Genomic DNA, 16,363 nt, shown 5'->3' with positions numbered 1-16,363 from the left:
TATATATTCCACATGCTCATCACATATAAAACTGTGCAGGTCTGCACTGCCCAAACCTTCTTTTGCACGTGGCAGGTTCCTGGCTGCAAGGATTTGTGCTCAAACCCTTTCCACCCCCCAGGTAAAAACCAACCCCAAGTGGGGTGACATGGGGGGCATGGGGGCACCTGGCACGCAATGGGACCCATGGAAGGATGACAGTGTGAGATGGATGTCCCCATCACAATTCCAAAACATGGGCAGGGAAAAGTGTGGGAGCAGCCTGGGGGGTTTGTGCTCAAAACACAGCCCCAAATGCCTGGGGATGCCATTAACTCCAGCAGGAGTCTTGGTGATCTTGGGTGTGTTTCCAAGGAGAAGGGACACCCAGTGGGATGTACCCACAGGAATGGGGATGGTTTCTTTTCTCAGCCCAAAATCACGTCCCGAGGCCAAACAGAGGTGAAAGAACCAACAGGACAAGGATCACAATGCTGGGGACTGTCCCCATAGCAGCAAGTCCCCACCACTGAGAGATGTGGGATCTGAGGATGAGGAGGGTGCAGAAAAGGGTGAGAGGAAGAAGTGGGACCACGGGGGCTCCCCATGTTGAAAACAGGAGCTGCTGGAGGATGGCTGCAATGGCAAATGGGGAAACGAGCAGTAGAGGAACCTGCATGGGTGCTGTGCATGTACCCATGCTTTGCACGTGTGCACACACAGCCAGGACCTTCCTGCCCCTTCCAGCTGCAGCAGCACCATCCGGGACCTTTTCTCTGGGGTTGCTTCTCCCACTGGTTCCTCAGCTCCAACTCCTTTTTTTCTTCTCTCCTGTCTTTTTTTTTTTGTTTTGGCTTTCCCCATGCAGGATGAGGCAGCTCCTTCTGTCCTGCAGCCATCAAGTTTGCAAGCTGAAGGAAATGCCCTGCATTCACCCCAAGCTGCTTTTTGCACCCACAGCAGAACCACCCCACTGCTCCACAGCCGCCAACAGGTCAACCCCAACCCTGGCTACAGCCTTTCTGTGGGGCTGCTCCTCCAATTCTTAATGCCTGTTGCCTCATTTTTTCCATTGCTTCCTTCTCACACCCCAGCACCAACCTGCACAGGTGTGGATCATTATTGCTTGTGCAGGAGCACCCCCAGCCCACAGGGTTGAGCTGCCCTGTGCTGGAGTCACCCAGGTGAAGGTCCCACGGTGTGGCCGTGCCTTGGGGTCTGTCTGTGCCCAGGGAGGGGTTGGGGACACCCCAGTGCTGCTCCCCAGTCCTGTGTCGCACTGGAAGACTTTTCTTTTGGAAATTCATTTTAAAAAAAGTGTCAGAGGAAAAAAAAAGAACAACCATAAGTAACACCAAGATGGTTTTCTTAAGTCTCTTAAAAACAGAACAAAAAAAAAAAAGAAAAAAAAAAAAAAAAAGGGAACAGGGGGAAGAAAAGTTGTTGTTTTCTGTTTGTTTGTTTGTTTGTTTGTTTTCCCAGGCCAAAATGCTGCTGATCTCACTGAGAAATGCATAGTTGGTAGCAAAAACATCAGCTACATCAGGAGCTGGGATGGCCCCTGGGCCACTTGTGGGGTCACTGCGGGGCTGGGGCCAGCTGGGTCATCCAATCACAGAATCATTAAGGTCGGAAACGACCTCCAACATCATCCAGTCCAACAGCCCTCGGTCTCTGACCGTGCTGCTGGCTCTGTCGATGCCCCAGGACATCACTGATGCCCCTGTGCCCCCTGGCCCCATTGTGCCACAGCCGTGCCCAGGGCCGGGCGCAGCCAACGGTTCTCCTTTGGAGAGGCTCAGATCATCTTCATGTTGAACTTCCTGGCTCCTCCTTGGCCCGTGGTGGTGGTGGGTCCATCCACCTTCCGGAAGGAATATTCCACCGAGAAATTGTTCTTGTGCTGCCCTCGGCCCCGGCTCCAAACGAAGAGGAGCAGGAAGCAGAAGAGGACCACGCCGAGGAAGGTGATGCAGCCCATGGCTGTGGACACCAGGATGGTCTTGAGATCAAGCGTGAACTTCAAGAAGACCTGCGTGTCGTTATGGTAGGTGTCATTGAACTCATTGAGGTACAAAGTCCGGTTGGCGTTGGAGGAGCCATCGTTCGGGTGTCCCTTGACCGTCAGAGTGGCAAAATAGGTGTCGTTGCCCCCTGCGTTGCTGGCAATGCAGATGTAGGTACCGCTGTCCTGCACTTGGGCAAAGCGGATCTCCAGGGTGCCCCCCGGCAGTACGACTGCTCGCCCCGTGCTGCGCGTGGTGATCATGCGGTGCTGAGGGGACACCCAGACGATGGAGGGCTCTGGCTCCCCGTCCGCCCGGCACAGGAAGGACACGGACTGCCCTTCGCGGGCCGTCACGTGCTGCAGCTTCCGATCCCTGATCTTGGGCTTCTGGCAGGTGAAATACTCGAAGAGCACGGAGTCGGGGAAGTCACGCAGCGCGTTCCCCTGGATTTCAGGTGGTGTGGAGCACATGGGCTGCTGGCCGTCAAAGTTGAGCGTCTTCCGTCGCTGTAGGATCCAGAGGAGGCGGCAGTCGCAGGCCAAGGGATTCCTGTCCACCCGCAGCGTCTCCAGAGTGTTCACAGAGTGGAAGGTGCTCTCCTCCAGTGTGGAGAGAAAGTTGCTGGAGAGGTTGAGCAGACGGATTTGTCTCAGACCAGAGAAGGCCTGCGGCTCCACGGACACCAAGAGAGCGCCCACGATATGCAGCTCCTGGAGCCGGATGAGGTCTTTAAAGGAGCCCTTCAGCACAGTGCTAATGGGGTTGTAGGACAGGTTCAGGTAGCGGAGGTACACCAGGTTCCTCAAGGCAGCGGTGGGCACGGCTGTGATGTTGGTGTAGGTGATGGAGAGTGAGGTGAGGTTCAGGCCCTGGAAGCTGGTGGGGGAGATGTCTTCCAGCAGAGGCCAGTTGTCAATCTCCAGCTGCAGGAGGTTGTAGAGCTTCTTGAAGTTCTGCTCCTCCAGCGCAGAGATGCTGAGGTGCCGGAGCCGCAGCACCTCGAGGTTCTGGAGGTAGGAGAGTGACTCAGCCGAGATGGAGGTCAGATTGCACTTCTCAATGGTCAGTTGCTCCAGGCCGAGCAGCCCTGAGAAGGCGCGCTGGGAGATGTACACCAGGTCATTATCACCCACCTCCAGGCTCTTCAGGTTCCTCAGGTCCTGGAACATGTAGTCCAGAAGGATGACGAGTTTGTTCTCGCTGATGTCCAAGATGGTGAGGTTGGTCAGCTTGGTGAAGACCCCCGGGGGGATGAGCTTGAGCTGGTTTCCCCGAAGCCGCAGAGTCTGCAGGTTGAACAGGTTGCTGAAGGCTCCTGGCTCCACATTGGTGATGATGTTCTCGCTGAAGTCCAGCTCCTCCAGCAAGGGGTATGGGGAGAGGTCCCCCGGGTTCAGGCAGCGGATGCGGTTCTTGTTGAGCTCCAGGATCTTGGTCTCTGTGGGGATGCCCTCGGGGATGGCAGTGAGCCGCTTGCGGTGACACACCACTGATTTGAGCTGCGGGGCACACTCGCAGCGGGCAGGGCAGGCTGCCACCTGCAGTGGGCTCAGGAGGACCAGGTGGAGGACCAGGACCAGGAACCAACATGTCATGGTGTAGAGCATGGTCTTACCGACTCTCTACCATTCTCCCATACACCTGAAAAGGAAGGAGAGGGGTGTCAGCAGCGAGTTCTATTGAGATCACCAGGCTGTGAGCTACTCCTCCTTTGGAGCAGTACCCCAAACCATGGTCCATGGCCCTGAGAAGGTCCTCACCCTGCAGGAAACACCACCGACCTCTTCTTGTGGCCTGGGGACCATACTGCAAACACAGGCATAGAGCAAAGGTGGGACACCACATCCTCCTTGCTCCCTGTGGTGGCTGTGGTTGAGTCTTGCCTGATGAAACAAATCCTACTCATCCACAGCCTATCCTTCCTGCATAGGATGGAGGACACTCAGAGCTTCATGCAGGAGCCAATCCTCCCTTCCCCGCCCTCAACAGTGGGGCTGGGGGAAGCTGTGGGCTCAGTCTTGGCATATTATGGATTACTGCTGCCACATCTCAATCACTGCTGCCCTCCTTTTGGAGCAATTAGCACCTTGCTGCCCATTTGCCTTTTTGCTTCTTTCCCCTTCCCGAATCTCTTTTTCCTCCTTCGCTCCAAATCTCCTAGAGATGTACATCCCGGCGCTGCTGCAAAGCTCATCAACCACCTTTCCTGAACCAAGCGTTGTCATTAACCTAATTAAACAATAGGGCTGCTCGGACAGAGCATTGTGGGCTGCTTCTGGAATGCTACAGGATCCAGCCTCGGGGTGCACAGGGACATTCCCAACCCTCTTTGTGCCCACAGCATGGAGAAGGATGCTATCTCTGTGGATAATTTCCAGCCCTGATCCTATTATACAAGCCGAGCAATTCTCCAGCAGTAAACCCATTGCTCGGTGCAATTTAGGAGCCACAGGAGATTATCTTTTAAAGACTTCTTTTTACATGTCTTAATTTCACCACGCTTTCCTGTCTCTCTGAGCCAGGAGGGAAAGCATCACCATCATCCACAGGGCATTAGCATGGGGCTGTGCGGTGCAAAGTAGGGCTCTATGGAAGGTGGGGTCACAGGTCCCACTGCTTTCCCCACTTTCTGGCCATGCATTCCTATTGCTTTTGGGATCCATGAGGAGCTGGCCGTGTGCTCATGCTTCGATTTCATCCTTGTGGTCTCTGTTCCTCCTCTCCCCGACCTGGGAAGGATGCACCCAGACTCAACCTGCAGGAGAAGTCACTATGGGTTATTAATAGCTTATTACTGTCGTAGCATCACCATCTCCGGGGCTTGCCTGGCCTCTGGGGAGTGAGGCCAATTAAGACTCAACTCAAAGGCCTAGATAGAGGCTGCTCATTACGTTTAATTTGTTTTTTAAAATAACACGCCTGCTGCTCGCTGGGCTGGGAAGCAGAGCCACGAGAACCCAGGCTGCAGCACAGCCATGGAGCAGCGATGGAGCAGCGATGGAGCAACTGAACAGTGGGGCAGAGCTGCGCAGAAGTGGCTCCTCAGCTCCCAGGTCTCTCCTTTCCTGAATAAACACCAGAAAACAAGCCAGGCTTGACATTTCTAGGCTCCTCTGCTTTGACAACATGCAAGTACAACTACTTCAGCTGAAGCAACGTCTTGTTTTATTCTTGCATCCGCTTGCAGAATGGTCCCACTGGGGCTGCCCTCAGAGACTGCTGCTCGAAGCCATTTTCACCCTTGGATTGTGCTTTAGCAGCACCCACGGGAGTCCCAGCCCCATGCCCAGCAGCACCCGCAGCTGCCAACTCACATCTCCCTCTGTGCAGCTCCCAGCTGCTCAGCCCCACATCTGCAGCACTGCATGGGGCTGTTAGGAACAAAATTTGGGATTTAACACTTGGTCTTGTTGAAGCTCATCCCATCGGCCTCAGCCAAGACATAGGGATTGATCCTTCCCTCAGGCAGATTGATGCTCCTTCCCCAATTGGTGTCATCTGAGGGTGCACTCAGTCCCCTACTCCAGACACGAAGCATGGCCAGCCCCGATGGCTTCACAGAATCATAGAATGACTTGGACTGGAGGGGACCCCAATGATCAAACTTCAACCCCCACTGCTGCATGCAGGGCTGCCAACCTCCATATCTAATACCAGATCAGGCTGCCCAGGACCCCTTCCAACCTGGCCTTGAGCACCCCCAGGGATGGGGCATCCTCAACCTCTCTGGGTTTCAGGAAGATGCTTGCTGGTCACAGGCTCCTGGTCCACCAGGCTGCTCCATCTGATCCAGGGTGCAGAATCAGAGCAGCTGATGCCAGGAGCACAGGAGGTGCAATGAGAGCAGAGACACAGAGACCTGGGGGTGATGTGAGGCCAGCAGCCTCCCCGCACTGCCCCGACAAGGCTCTGGCCATCAGGCAATTAGCAACGCGAGCACGAGAACAATCCAGCTGAAACAGGGCGAGCTGAGTGCAGAAAGGAAGAAAATCAATCAGCAGAGCCAATGGAGAATTACCAAACAGAGTTATTCCTAATCCCATCAGGGTCTGCTGGGAATCCAGTGCTCCCGTCTCCGTGCATCCCAACAGATTTTCTGGGTCACTTCATTTCCAGGCTCTGCTCACCACCACGTGGAAACCCCCATCCCTCGCAACGGCTGCGAGGCCCCGGAATGAAGGATTCCCAACACCAAGGAGACAGCCCCAAAGAAGGCACTGCTTATTTTTAGAGACAACCTTATGATTGTTGAGCACGTGGCCCAGGCAACACCGCGCAGGCAGCCACAGATTGGCCGCAATCTGCTCTTCTTCTTGATAGACATCACGTCTGAATCTCTATCTCTGCAAGATGCTCTCTGGAGAGAAGACATTTCGATACGACCACAGAGTACAACGTTTCCAAAAGGTCACTGCGGCGGGTGCAGGTGGTTGGTGTTCCATGAGTGTCATCATTGCTTTCCAACGCTTCGGGTGGGGGGTGGCAGTGGGGGCTCAGGCAGCACCCCTGGGTTACCATTGTGGTTCGCCCAGTGAGTTTCTGCTGTGCAAGGAGAAGTTTTAATTTGCAGAAGCCTGCATTCCTGCAACTTTGTGTGGTTATTTCCCCAAAACTTCACCGCCTGCTCATTGCAGCCTGCACAGCACACTGAGATGGATTCGCATGGAGGGGGGCTCGATGGATCTCCAAGCTTGGGATCCCCAGGCTGTGCTTGGGGATGGCGACAGGAACCACCTCCCGTTGCCACCCACCTCCTGCAGGCACATCACCCAACGCAGCACCCAAGCACCCAGACCACTGTGCCACCTCATCACAGCCACCTGGGGAGGGGACCCTGTGCCTTCGCTCCGAGCCAGGCAGCTTTGTGATAAATGAAGAGCGGGAGCAGGATGATTAATAACCATTTCAGAACAGCATACGCTGTAATTATCCACCTTTCAGAGAGCTGATTAATGATGCTGCTCAGGGGCATGAAGAGCCCCCACTCTCACCCTGGCTGGGTGCAGGCTCTGGGTGCTGAGGATTTTACTGCTGCTGCCCCAGGAATGCTCCAGTTTGGTCCAGCGCTTCCATTCAGCTGGATGGGGCTGTGCATTAAGCTCAGGCTCCCAGCTGGGATCGCTGGGTTGGTGAAACCTCCAAATTCCTCACCTGGTGACACCTCATGCGAGATGCTGTGCAAAATGCAGACAACAAGGATGCTCCAGGGGCACAGGAACCCCCTCAGATCAGCACCCGAGGGATGGATCCTGGCATAGGGTCCTTGGGGTGCTGCAGGCCTTCAGCAGGGCTCTATGGGGCCAGCCACCCCGCATGGGCACCGCATCACTGCCAAAGCTCTGATTTGAGCAGACAGATGGATTTGTGGGCAGGAGGAGCAGAATGACAGGGCAGTCGGACAGACAGATGTCTGCTCTGAAGACAGGGTGGAGAGGCAGCCATGGGTGGAAAACAGCCTGAGCCCATCAGGACCGCTCTGCTTTCCATGGGAAAACAAGTTGGCGGCTCAGAGGTGCAGCAGCTGCTGATCCACAGCCCCCGACCTCCCAGAAAAACCCACTCAGGGCAGAGATCCCTGTAGGGCAGTGCGGTCCGTCTGCCTTTCAGCTCTGCTCAGCATCAGTCCGGGGCTGGATGCCTTTTTTAAGACATGTCTACAGCTGCTGTGCTTGAAATGCTATCAGCCGTCCCAGTGATGATGATGGGAGCAGCGAGTGAAGAAAGTAAAATGCCATGAAAGGGGGGAAATAACACTCCACTTCGCAATGCACACCCTCATCTTGCCAGGCAGGGTGTATATTGCAACCTAGACCCAACCAGCTTTGTTTTATTAAGAGGAGGCAGATAGGGGGCAGGGGACATTGTCTCAGCCCTATGGAGAGCAGATCTCAAACCCACACTGCAGCCGGGTGGGTGGACGGATGGATGCAGTGAACCTGGGTAGGAAGCAGTACAGATTTGCATTTCTGGAGGATGCAGCCCTGCACCCGGGAGCAGAGCAGCCCAGGGGCTCCTGCTGTGCTGCCCCAATGACTTCTCCATGCCGGGAGCTGCAGAGAATGGGGACATTTGGAGCACGAGATGCTGGCATTGGTCCCCAGATTGGCAGCTTCAGGGCATCAGCTGTGGCTGAAGCAGGCAAGCATCACCATTCCCATCTGCAGCCCCAGAGAGGCTCCCCAAACCCCGAGCTCTCCATTTGGGGCAACGGGCAGAGATTTCTCAGCCGTTCCATGGAACAAACCTGGACACAGCAGCACTGAGCTGTCAGTGCTGCAGAACCAATGCCATGAGGAGCACCCGGAGCCGAACCCCCTCAGATGGAGACCCCCTGTGCTCACCGTTCTGCAGGTCCAGGGCTGCGCTGACAGCTGGCATCTGCGAGGCTGGGCAGGTTTACATGGTGAAGTGTGGAGCACGGCCAGAGCCCTTTCCTCTGGGTAAAACAGCACAGGAAGAAGAGTGTGAATCCCCTCCTGCAGCACCCAGCACCCCAAACAGACGCCCAAAGCGCAGTCACATCCCGAAGAGGGGAAGCAGACTTAGCTTTGCTCCACCCCAGTGTGTGAGCTGGCTGTTGCACCTCCCCTTGTTATACATATGTATGTAATCACATAGGAAGATCTAACAAACAGGTAGGTGTCCAAATTTGTGACCCTTGCCTGGGTCTCTGCCTCTTGGGGTGAAGCATCCCCAACCCTGGCACAGGGCACCAACCCTCAGAGAAGATCAAGTTTAATTTGCCAGAAACTAATCAAGATTTAAGGATTTGAGAACTCCCTTTAAGGGGAAATAGAGCACCTTTCAGCTAACAGATCACCAGAGCTGAGGCCAGGACAGTGACTGTGCCCTGCAGCCTCCTGTGAGCCACCCTAACCCCAAAGCCCTAACCCTAAAACTAACCCCAACCCTAACAACAAAGCCCCAAGCCTAAGCACAAAGCCCTAATGCAAAAACCCTGACCCTAACTGTAACCCTAAAGCTCTAATGCCTATCCTTAACTCTAATCCTAACAGTTCATTGATGGGTAGAACCCCACTGTTGGGGTCCCCAAAGACCAGAAAACCAAACATCACTCCAGGAGAGCCCACTGCCGCCCCACTGATGGCAGTGACATGCTCAGCAGCTCCTCTGCTCCTCCCCTGTGCTTCCCTTTTGCAGCCAGCAGCACCGTGCACATGCACAAGATAACACTTGGGCTTTGCACACCTGCAGAATGGTGAGGAGGAAAGGAGCAGCACTACAGAATCTCCCATTAGTAATAGCAGCAATACCAGCAAGGACCCCCCCCCCCCACCAAGCAGAGCTGTGCTGCTGAAGCAGGTGGGGTGCACATGGGGAGCACATAGGGGTGCAGATCTTGGGTGCAGTGGTATCCAACCCACAGCTAGCAAATGCACGGGGCAGCACATGCAGCAATCTGCTTCTGTTCCACGCTGCTGGCGGCTGCAGAGCAGATGGGGCTCCTGCAATGCCCAAGGAATGCAATAATTGTGAGGGAGGCTGCAAAATGTGATGCACTGCCGTGCTGAGGTCAAGCACAGCGACAGGGCAGCTCGACTCACTGCAAATCCCAATGCAAACTGCAGCAGGTTGGGTATGTTCCCTCTACTTATTCCAATCCTGTTGGAACCAAATTGCAGCGAACCCAGAGGCAAGCAAACCCTCCCCATCCTCTGCTCTCCTTGCAAAGTGCTTAGCATGGCACGGTCCTGCCTGGATGCAGTCCCAACATTCACTTCAGAGGAAAGCAACGGCCTCAACCCCCTGCCTTCATTACAGAGCCTGCTGCTCCCACACATCTGAGTGATGAGGGTCTCAACCGATGCTCTTGGCATTTATTTTTGGTTACCCTTACGTCACTTAGCAACCTCCAGTTCAGGTTACTTCAGGTTTGTGTGTGTGTGTCTGCATGTTAATCCCCGTGGAATGGGTCCCTTCCCATGCACCCACTGCCCCTCATTCCTGTCACCCCGATGCTCGCTGCTCCCATGCAGAGCCTGCAAACCTGCAGCAAAACCAGCTTACAGTGCACTCAGAGTGCTGCAGGAACCCCCAAATCCAGCCCCAGTCCCTCTGCCCCCATGGCACTGCAGCCAGGAGCACAAAGCAGCAAGCTGGAGCCTTTCCCTCATTAGTGTAATTAATGTCAGGTCTCCCAGCTGGCCGGGCTGTGGGCTGACCTTTCCCTTCTGGAGAAATGCATGACAGCACCGACCCAATGCGGGGGCGATGGGAGATGTGGGTTCGTTTGGAGGCATCAGCTCATTTGTCTTAGTGATGTGCCTTCAAAAAGAGGAGCGTTCTGCAAAAAGGAAAGGGGATCATTTGGAAAATCATCCTTGGGAGGGGAGGAAAGCTCTGCTCTGCTCACCCAAAGCAGCAGCAGGGGCACAGCATCGCTCCTGGGGGGCACAGTCAGTGATGATAGGAAGATGAGGTGCTGGAATGATCCGAGTTGGAAGGGACCCATAAGGACCATCGAATCCAACCCTACAACCCGGTGAGAACTTGAAGACAAACTCCTTTTGCGTTTGCAACTGCAGCAGCAAACAATGTGGGGACTGAGTTTCCAACTGCTGAAAGATCTTGGTGTGAGGGGTGGGAGGAAGCAGCATGCAGCAAAGCCCCAGCACTGCATGGGGACATTCTGCAACCCTCAGCACCTCCTGCTGAAGGCAGACCCCACACAGAAATGTTCCCACCACAGCTGTGCACAGAGGAGCTGGGATTACCAAATGCAGCAGTGTTTCTGTCTTTTTTTTTTTCCTTTTTCCTTCCATTTGTCATGCTTGGTTAACACCCTTCTTTGGTAAAAAGGTCACCGTTTAGATCTCATTTATGTTACTTCTGTGGATTGCAAATGCAGGGTGCTGCTTGTTTTTCCTCCTTAATTAGCGTTCGATTACCAGGGTCACGCTCCAGGATTTGGGCTTGGGAAGTGGGAAACAATGAGCTGCAGTCATTAGGGCAACACTGCGCTGGAGCAAAGGGGTTCAGAGGTAGTTGGGAAGCTGGGGAGAAGCACAGAGTCGTTCCAAATGTTCTTCCGCTTAAATATTCACCCTCCTCCTTTATTTCTTCCCCTCTCCCTGTAGCAACGGTATCTGGCAGAAGGATGAATTTTTAATAGGAGGGGGTGGCAGGCAGAGGGAGACCCTAGGGCAGCAATCTATTAAAACAACATCTGAGGGAAAACCAAACCTGCGAGGGAACCACGTGTGGGAGCAGAGACTGGAGCACTGCAGCCACGCAGTGGGCTCACATTGCCCACAGCCCCACTGCTACAGCCCAAGGTTCCCAGCATCCTGCCAGGGAAGCAGTGGGATTTCCTCCTTTTGGAGATGTTTCCATGCTGTGCACGGCTGGCTGCAAGCGACAGCATTTGCTCAGCCCCTAGGATGAGGACGCAGAGGGGTTGGAGGATGCTGCAGGGCTATGAGGATGCCCGTCTCACCACCCCATGTCACACAGCTGAACCTAAAGATAGCCCCCAGTTTGCTTTTCATATCAACACAACCAGCGCTCCGGGTAAAAGTCCTTTCCCATGAACTCACTGTTGCTTAATAAAGCACGAAACCCTCCGAGACTGTGACACTGGGATCTGTCATTTTAATTCTCAGCAACACTTGTCCCTCTCCCCGGCTGTATGCGGCCGCTGCTATTTTGGCTGATGTGTCGGGAGCTGAAAGAGGAGCTCCAGCACTACACATCTGAGCTGCTCAGGCTTAAGAAAAAGAGCAGAGATGTGACTTATAACAAAAAGAGCAAAACTATAGAATGGAAAGCGCCCCTTCTGCACCCCAAGCCCATGGGAGAGCTGTTTGGGACCCAGTGTGTGTGCGTTTGGGGATGCTGAGGGCAGAGCATGGTGGGATGGGGCTGATGGGCACAGCACAGCCAAACTCACAGCGGCATGAAAAACTCCAGGGGAAGGCAGCACGGTGTGGGAAGGAGCAGGGATGGAAACCCACCACTATGGGGAGAGCTCCTGCACCCAGAGCAACACAGCATAAAGCACAGGGACCCAAAGCAGGAGGAACCAGCACACGCCATACGATCACCCAAATCCCACTGCTGACAGCCAAGAGGTGCTCCTGCATCTCCTCATTGCGTCCCTGGACTGCCCTTCCAGCCACATCCCTGATCCCAAATCCCCCCACTCACTGCATCCCACATCCAACCCCCCCCATGCACTCCATCCCTCTGACGGCTCTGCAAAGCGCTGCTGCTCCCGGCAGCCCCAGGATCAGCCCTTGCTGAAGGTAAATGGCACACAAACACTTGGACAACATCCTCCCATAAAAATCACCCCTCCAACATCCCTACTGCAGCTGGCCAGCTGGCAGCTCCCATCACGTTGCTCCAAAAGCTCTCATGGGTTTCACTGCTTCACTCCACCTCTCCGCAAATCTCCGCTCTCTGAACATTTCTGCCCTCCCCTGTTCGTTCTGGTGTTCTTCCACTGCTCTCAAAGCCACCCCTCGGGCTCAGGCAATGCCTCTGCACTGGGATCACCACACACACACAGTGTGTGTGAGCACCATGTGTCCCCCAGCTTGAGGTCATCACTTCGGAGCTGACATGGAACCGCAGCAAGATGAGGGCTGGGAAAGTGCAGAGCACAAAGCGAGGTCCCTCCTTATGGGTGGGGAAACTGAGGCACGGGGCATGGATATATCTGTATCTATCTTCTACACCACCTGAGGGGGTGAACGCAGCAGGGAGCGAACCCAGGGATGGCTCTGCCTGGCCCTGCACATAGCAGTGTGTGATTTGGAGATGGGGAGATGCTGCTGCTGCTGCCTGAGCTGCCCACAGCACGGCTGATGGCACAGGAATGACCACTGCCCACATGAAACACTTCCAGCCATGTGCTCTGTGTTCCCAGCACTATTTCCAGGGCAAATCAATGGCTCCAGAATGGGAAAGCAGCTGGACGAGCCCAGATCCCTCTGTGCTAACCTGCAGCCCTGTGCCCTGCACTGATGCAACACAATGCAGCCAAAACCAGAAGTCAAAAAGCCTCCATCACCTCCAACAGCATCGCTTGTAAAGCTCTAGATGACACCGCACGACACCCAGGCACTTCTGTCCTTTCATACCATGGGGCTTCAGATTAAATGCTTAATTCAGGCTTGTAATGCTGCTGGGAGGGAAGAGCGCAGCACTGAGGTTGGGACCCCGGAGCAAAGGATGTGTGAGTGTACGAGGCACAGAGCAACACAGCTAATAGGAGCAGACGTGCCTGTGCTCCAAACACTGAATGCAGAAGGAAGGAAGCCCATAGCTCTGCTAGATGCTCAGGGCAGAGATGTGTCCTGTGGGATGGAATGAGATGGAGATGGGATGAGTGAGGTGGGATGGGGTGGGATAGGAGGGGATGGGATGGGATAAGACGGGATGGGATTAGCTGACAACAGTGGGACCCCAGTGCCATCCCTGCTCACTCTGCTGCACAAAGCCATCTTCCACCCAGGGGCCATCCATGCCAAACATGCCCCATGGCATGAAACAGAACTCAGTGCTTTCTTCTCCTCCTCCAGCTCCTCTCCCAGGAAAAAAAAAAAAAAAAAAAAAAAAAAAAGAAACAAAAAAGCCAACACAGAAAGCTCTCACTCCAAGCTGCTTTGCCTCCTGTTTGCCTGAGTCGCTGGGAATACGGCTGCTCCCTGTGCTCAGGCTGCTTCCTCGCTGCATGGCAGCGCTGTGCTGGAGAGCTTCGCCCTCGAGCTCAGTGCTGAGTGCATCCAGGATTATTTCTGCGACCTCCAAAAGCCACGAGGAGCCCCACAGGAGCAGCAGCCACCTCTGCCACCCCCCAGCAGCAAAAGGCAGCGCCTCCGCTCCCTCCTCCCCCACTGTAGCAAGAAACACCGATGATAAATAAATTAGCTCAAATTAAACCCATTCAATCAGCAGCTGTCACACCGCTTGGGTTTTTCTCCTGTTCCAAGCACATGTACCACATTCCTGCATGTGGGGATGCGGGCTCCATCCCGAGGGATGCTGGAGCAGAGATTTGGGACGCGCAGCCCTGAGCCCCACGGTGCTGGTGGAGCTGGAAGGCATTGCTCCATGCTGGGTGCAGTGGTTGTGTGGGCACAGCCAAGCGGTGCAGCACTGCGTGCATGGGTCAGCGTGGGGTTCATCGCCTGCATTTCTGCATGCAAGGCCAGCAACAGGCTCTGCCCTGGCTTTGGAGGCACGCATCACAGCGAGGAGCTGTGAGCTGATGGCCAGCTCTGCTTTTACTGCTGGCTTTTAGAAATTCCTCGTGGTTTGGTTGCAAGAGATGCTTGCAAGAACTTTCCCTCTCTGAATAGGGCCCTCACAGTGCAGCCCTCAGAGCAGGGGGACACAGCACCCAATGGGGTTTGCTCCTCAACCCCGTGGGCATCACATCCCCAACCATGGAGCAAAGTCACAGAGCTGAGCAGAGTGCAGGGATGGCCTAGGCTGCTCCTTGCTGGCCATCTCATGTCCCCAGCTTGACCCACGGCTCAGATTTGGGGTGCCATGAAGCCGCCTTGCTGATCTGCTCTGGTTATTTTGTGGGTGCTTTGCCTGCTCCTGTCATCCTCTCTCCTCCTGTTTGCTCTTTTCTCCTTCCCAAAAGAAAAAAAAAAACACAAACCAACAGCAAAACCACCCATCTCCGGTTAAGGCTGGGCACGAATTCACAGAGCAGCTGCTCTTCTGCAATCGCTCCCTTGAGTGAACGCGGTGGGAATTAGAGCATCTTTTGTCGGGTTTTAGCTCAATCCACTTTGCGAGTGGATTAGGAAACTGGCACAAGAGTGCTCAGGGTCTGGAGCAGGAAGCTGCTATTCTGGAACGCGATAGGAGCTGTGTGCTGTGACTGCTGCCTGCTCCATTTCCCCGAGAAACACAACCCCGGTAACATTTGCATTTAAATCAGTCAGCCCTGGGATTTTTGACAGGAGAATCCGCCTAGCCCTGATGCGGAGAGAGGGGGGCCGGCAGGGCCTTGGGGTTGGAACCTGCAAGGCTGGGGGGCGATGGGGGCACAGGGAGACCCTTCGTTGTGCCAGCAGGGCTGGGGAAAAAGCTGCGGGGAGGACTGCGGGTCGGGAGCCCAGCAGAGGTGCGGGGGGGATGGGGGGGGTGAGGCCGGAGCGAGGCACGTTCGGGCTGGAGGCTGCACCTGCAGCTCTGCGCGCATCAGAGGGCACCGAGACCCCCGTGCCCGGCGCCGGGCAACAGAGCGACCGAGCTGCCCCGGGGGTGAGGGGGGTGAGGGGGTTGGAGGTGGGGGGGATAAGCAGCCATCCCCGCTCCCCACGTGCAGCCCCCGACCCACCCGCTCCCCGCACTCACCGCTCCGTTCCGGCTCTCGGGCGGCCCACGGTGCGGTGCAGGAGCCGCGGCGGCGTTGTTGCGGGCAGAGCCGCAGCCCCGGGGGCGGCGCGGTGGTTCCGGCGGCGGCGGCGGCTCTCGGTCGGACCCCGGCCCGGCCCCGGGGCTCCCCCCCCCCCCCCCCCCAAACCCGCCCCCCCCCCCCCCCGCCCTCAGGCCGTGGGGCGGCGCTCTGTCCTTCTCTCCGCGCTCTGTCCGTCCGTGAGGAGCCGGAGCGGCTGTGCAACCGCCGCCCCCCGCGCCCCCCGGTATAACGCGGGGAGGGGATGGGAGGGTGGACGGCCCCGGGAGGGGGTGCGGGAACGCAACGCTAATTCCTCGCTCTTGGGCACTGCAAGAAGGGTCGTGCCCCCACCCCTTCGGATCCCCTCCTATCAGGACCCCCTCCCCATTTCTGCTCTAAGCTCTGTGCCCCGCATCACCCCATCTGGGTGCACCCACCTCGTTTTCCTTGCCAGACGCTTTGTCCATATGGATGAATGAGGACCAACGTGGCTGTTCTCCTATCCAATAGGAAAACTGGGACAAATGGGGTGCGCAGCCCCCAGCCCAGCCAGGGCCCCCACCTTCACGTCCTCGCATCGGGCTCTGCCAAAGGACAGCAGCGTGGCTCAGCTCCCCACCAGCGCCTGCATCCCGTGTGAGGACAGCGCTCACCATCCCTCCCCCCAGCTCCCTGCTCATCTCCAATCCCGCTAAAGCCTCCCACAAACGGGGATGACTTGGTTCATTAGGCTTTGAGGATGACAGAGGCCAATTCCCAATTCCTCGGGGCTCATTTCCTTCCAGCACAGAACTCTGGCTGTGCCTTATTCAGCCGCGCTCGGGCCGGGCTGCTCGTCACGCTCACAGGGCTGAAGTGCACAGCCTCAAGCCCTCTATCTGTTGCATTACTGCCAGCATCACCCGAGCTCCTCACCTACATTCCCTCTATCTGTCAATGGTTTTCGAGCGGTGTTTGGCACACATCCTCCATTTTACCGATGGGGAAACTG

At 55.8% G+C, this 16,363-nt stretch overlaps 1 protein-coding gene across 1 annotated transcript; it reads right to left on the bottom strand.

Moving 5' to 3' along the window:
• Nucleotides 1-21: 21 nt before the first annotated feature.
• Nucleotides 22-15,377, bottom strand: LINGO3 (leucine rich repeat and Ig domain containing 3). The gene is made up of 3 exons (XM_042894489.1): nt 15,330-15,377; nt 8,330-8,424; nt 22-3,629 (listed from the first exon to the last, which is right to left on the bottom strand). Exon 3 carries the CDS (start codon nt 3,593-3,595, stop codon nt 1,778-1,780), a length of 1,818 nt encoding a protein of 605 aa, XP_042750423.1. The 5' UTR covers nt 3,596-3,629; nt 8,330-8,424; nt 15,330-15,377; the 3' UTR covers nt 22-1,777.
• Between the last annotated feature and the right edge of the window lie 986 nt (nt 15,378-16,363).

The sequence above is a fragment of the Lagopus leucura genome, unplaced genomic scaffold (genome assembly GCF_019238085.1).
Source record: "Lagopus leucura isolate 7727_CA_CO unplaced genomic scaffold, USGS_WTPT01 145-7_obj-0_obj, whole genome shotgun sequence".
Classification (NCBI taxonomy): Eukaryota; Metazoa; Chordata; class Aves; order Galliformes; family Phasianidae; genus Lagopus; species Lagopus leucura.
This window is presented reverse-complemented; position numbering and strand designations above follow the sequence as displayed.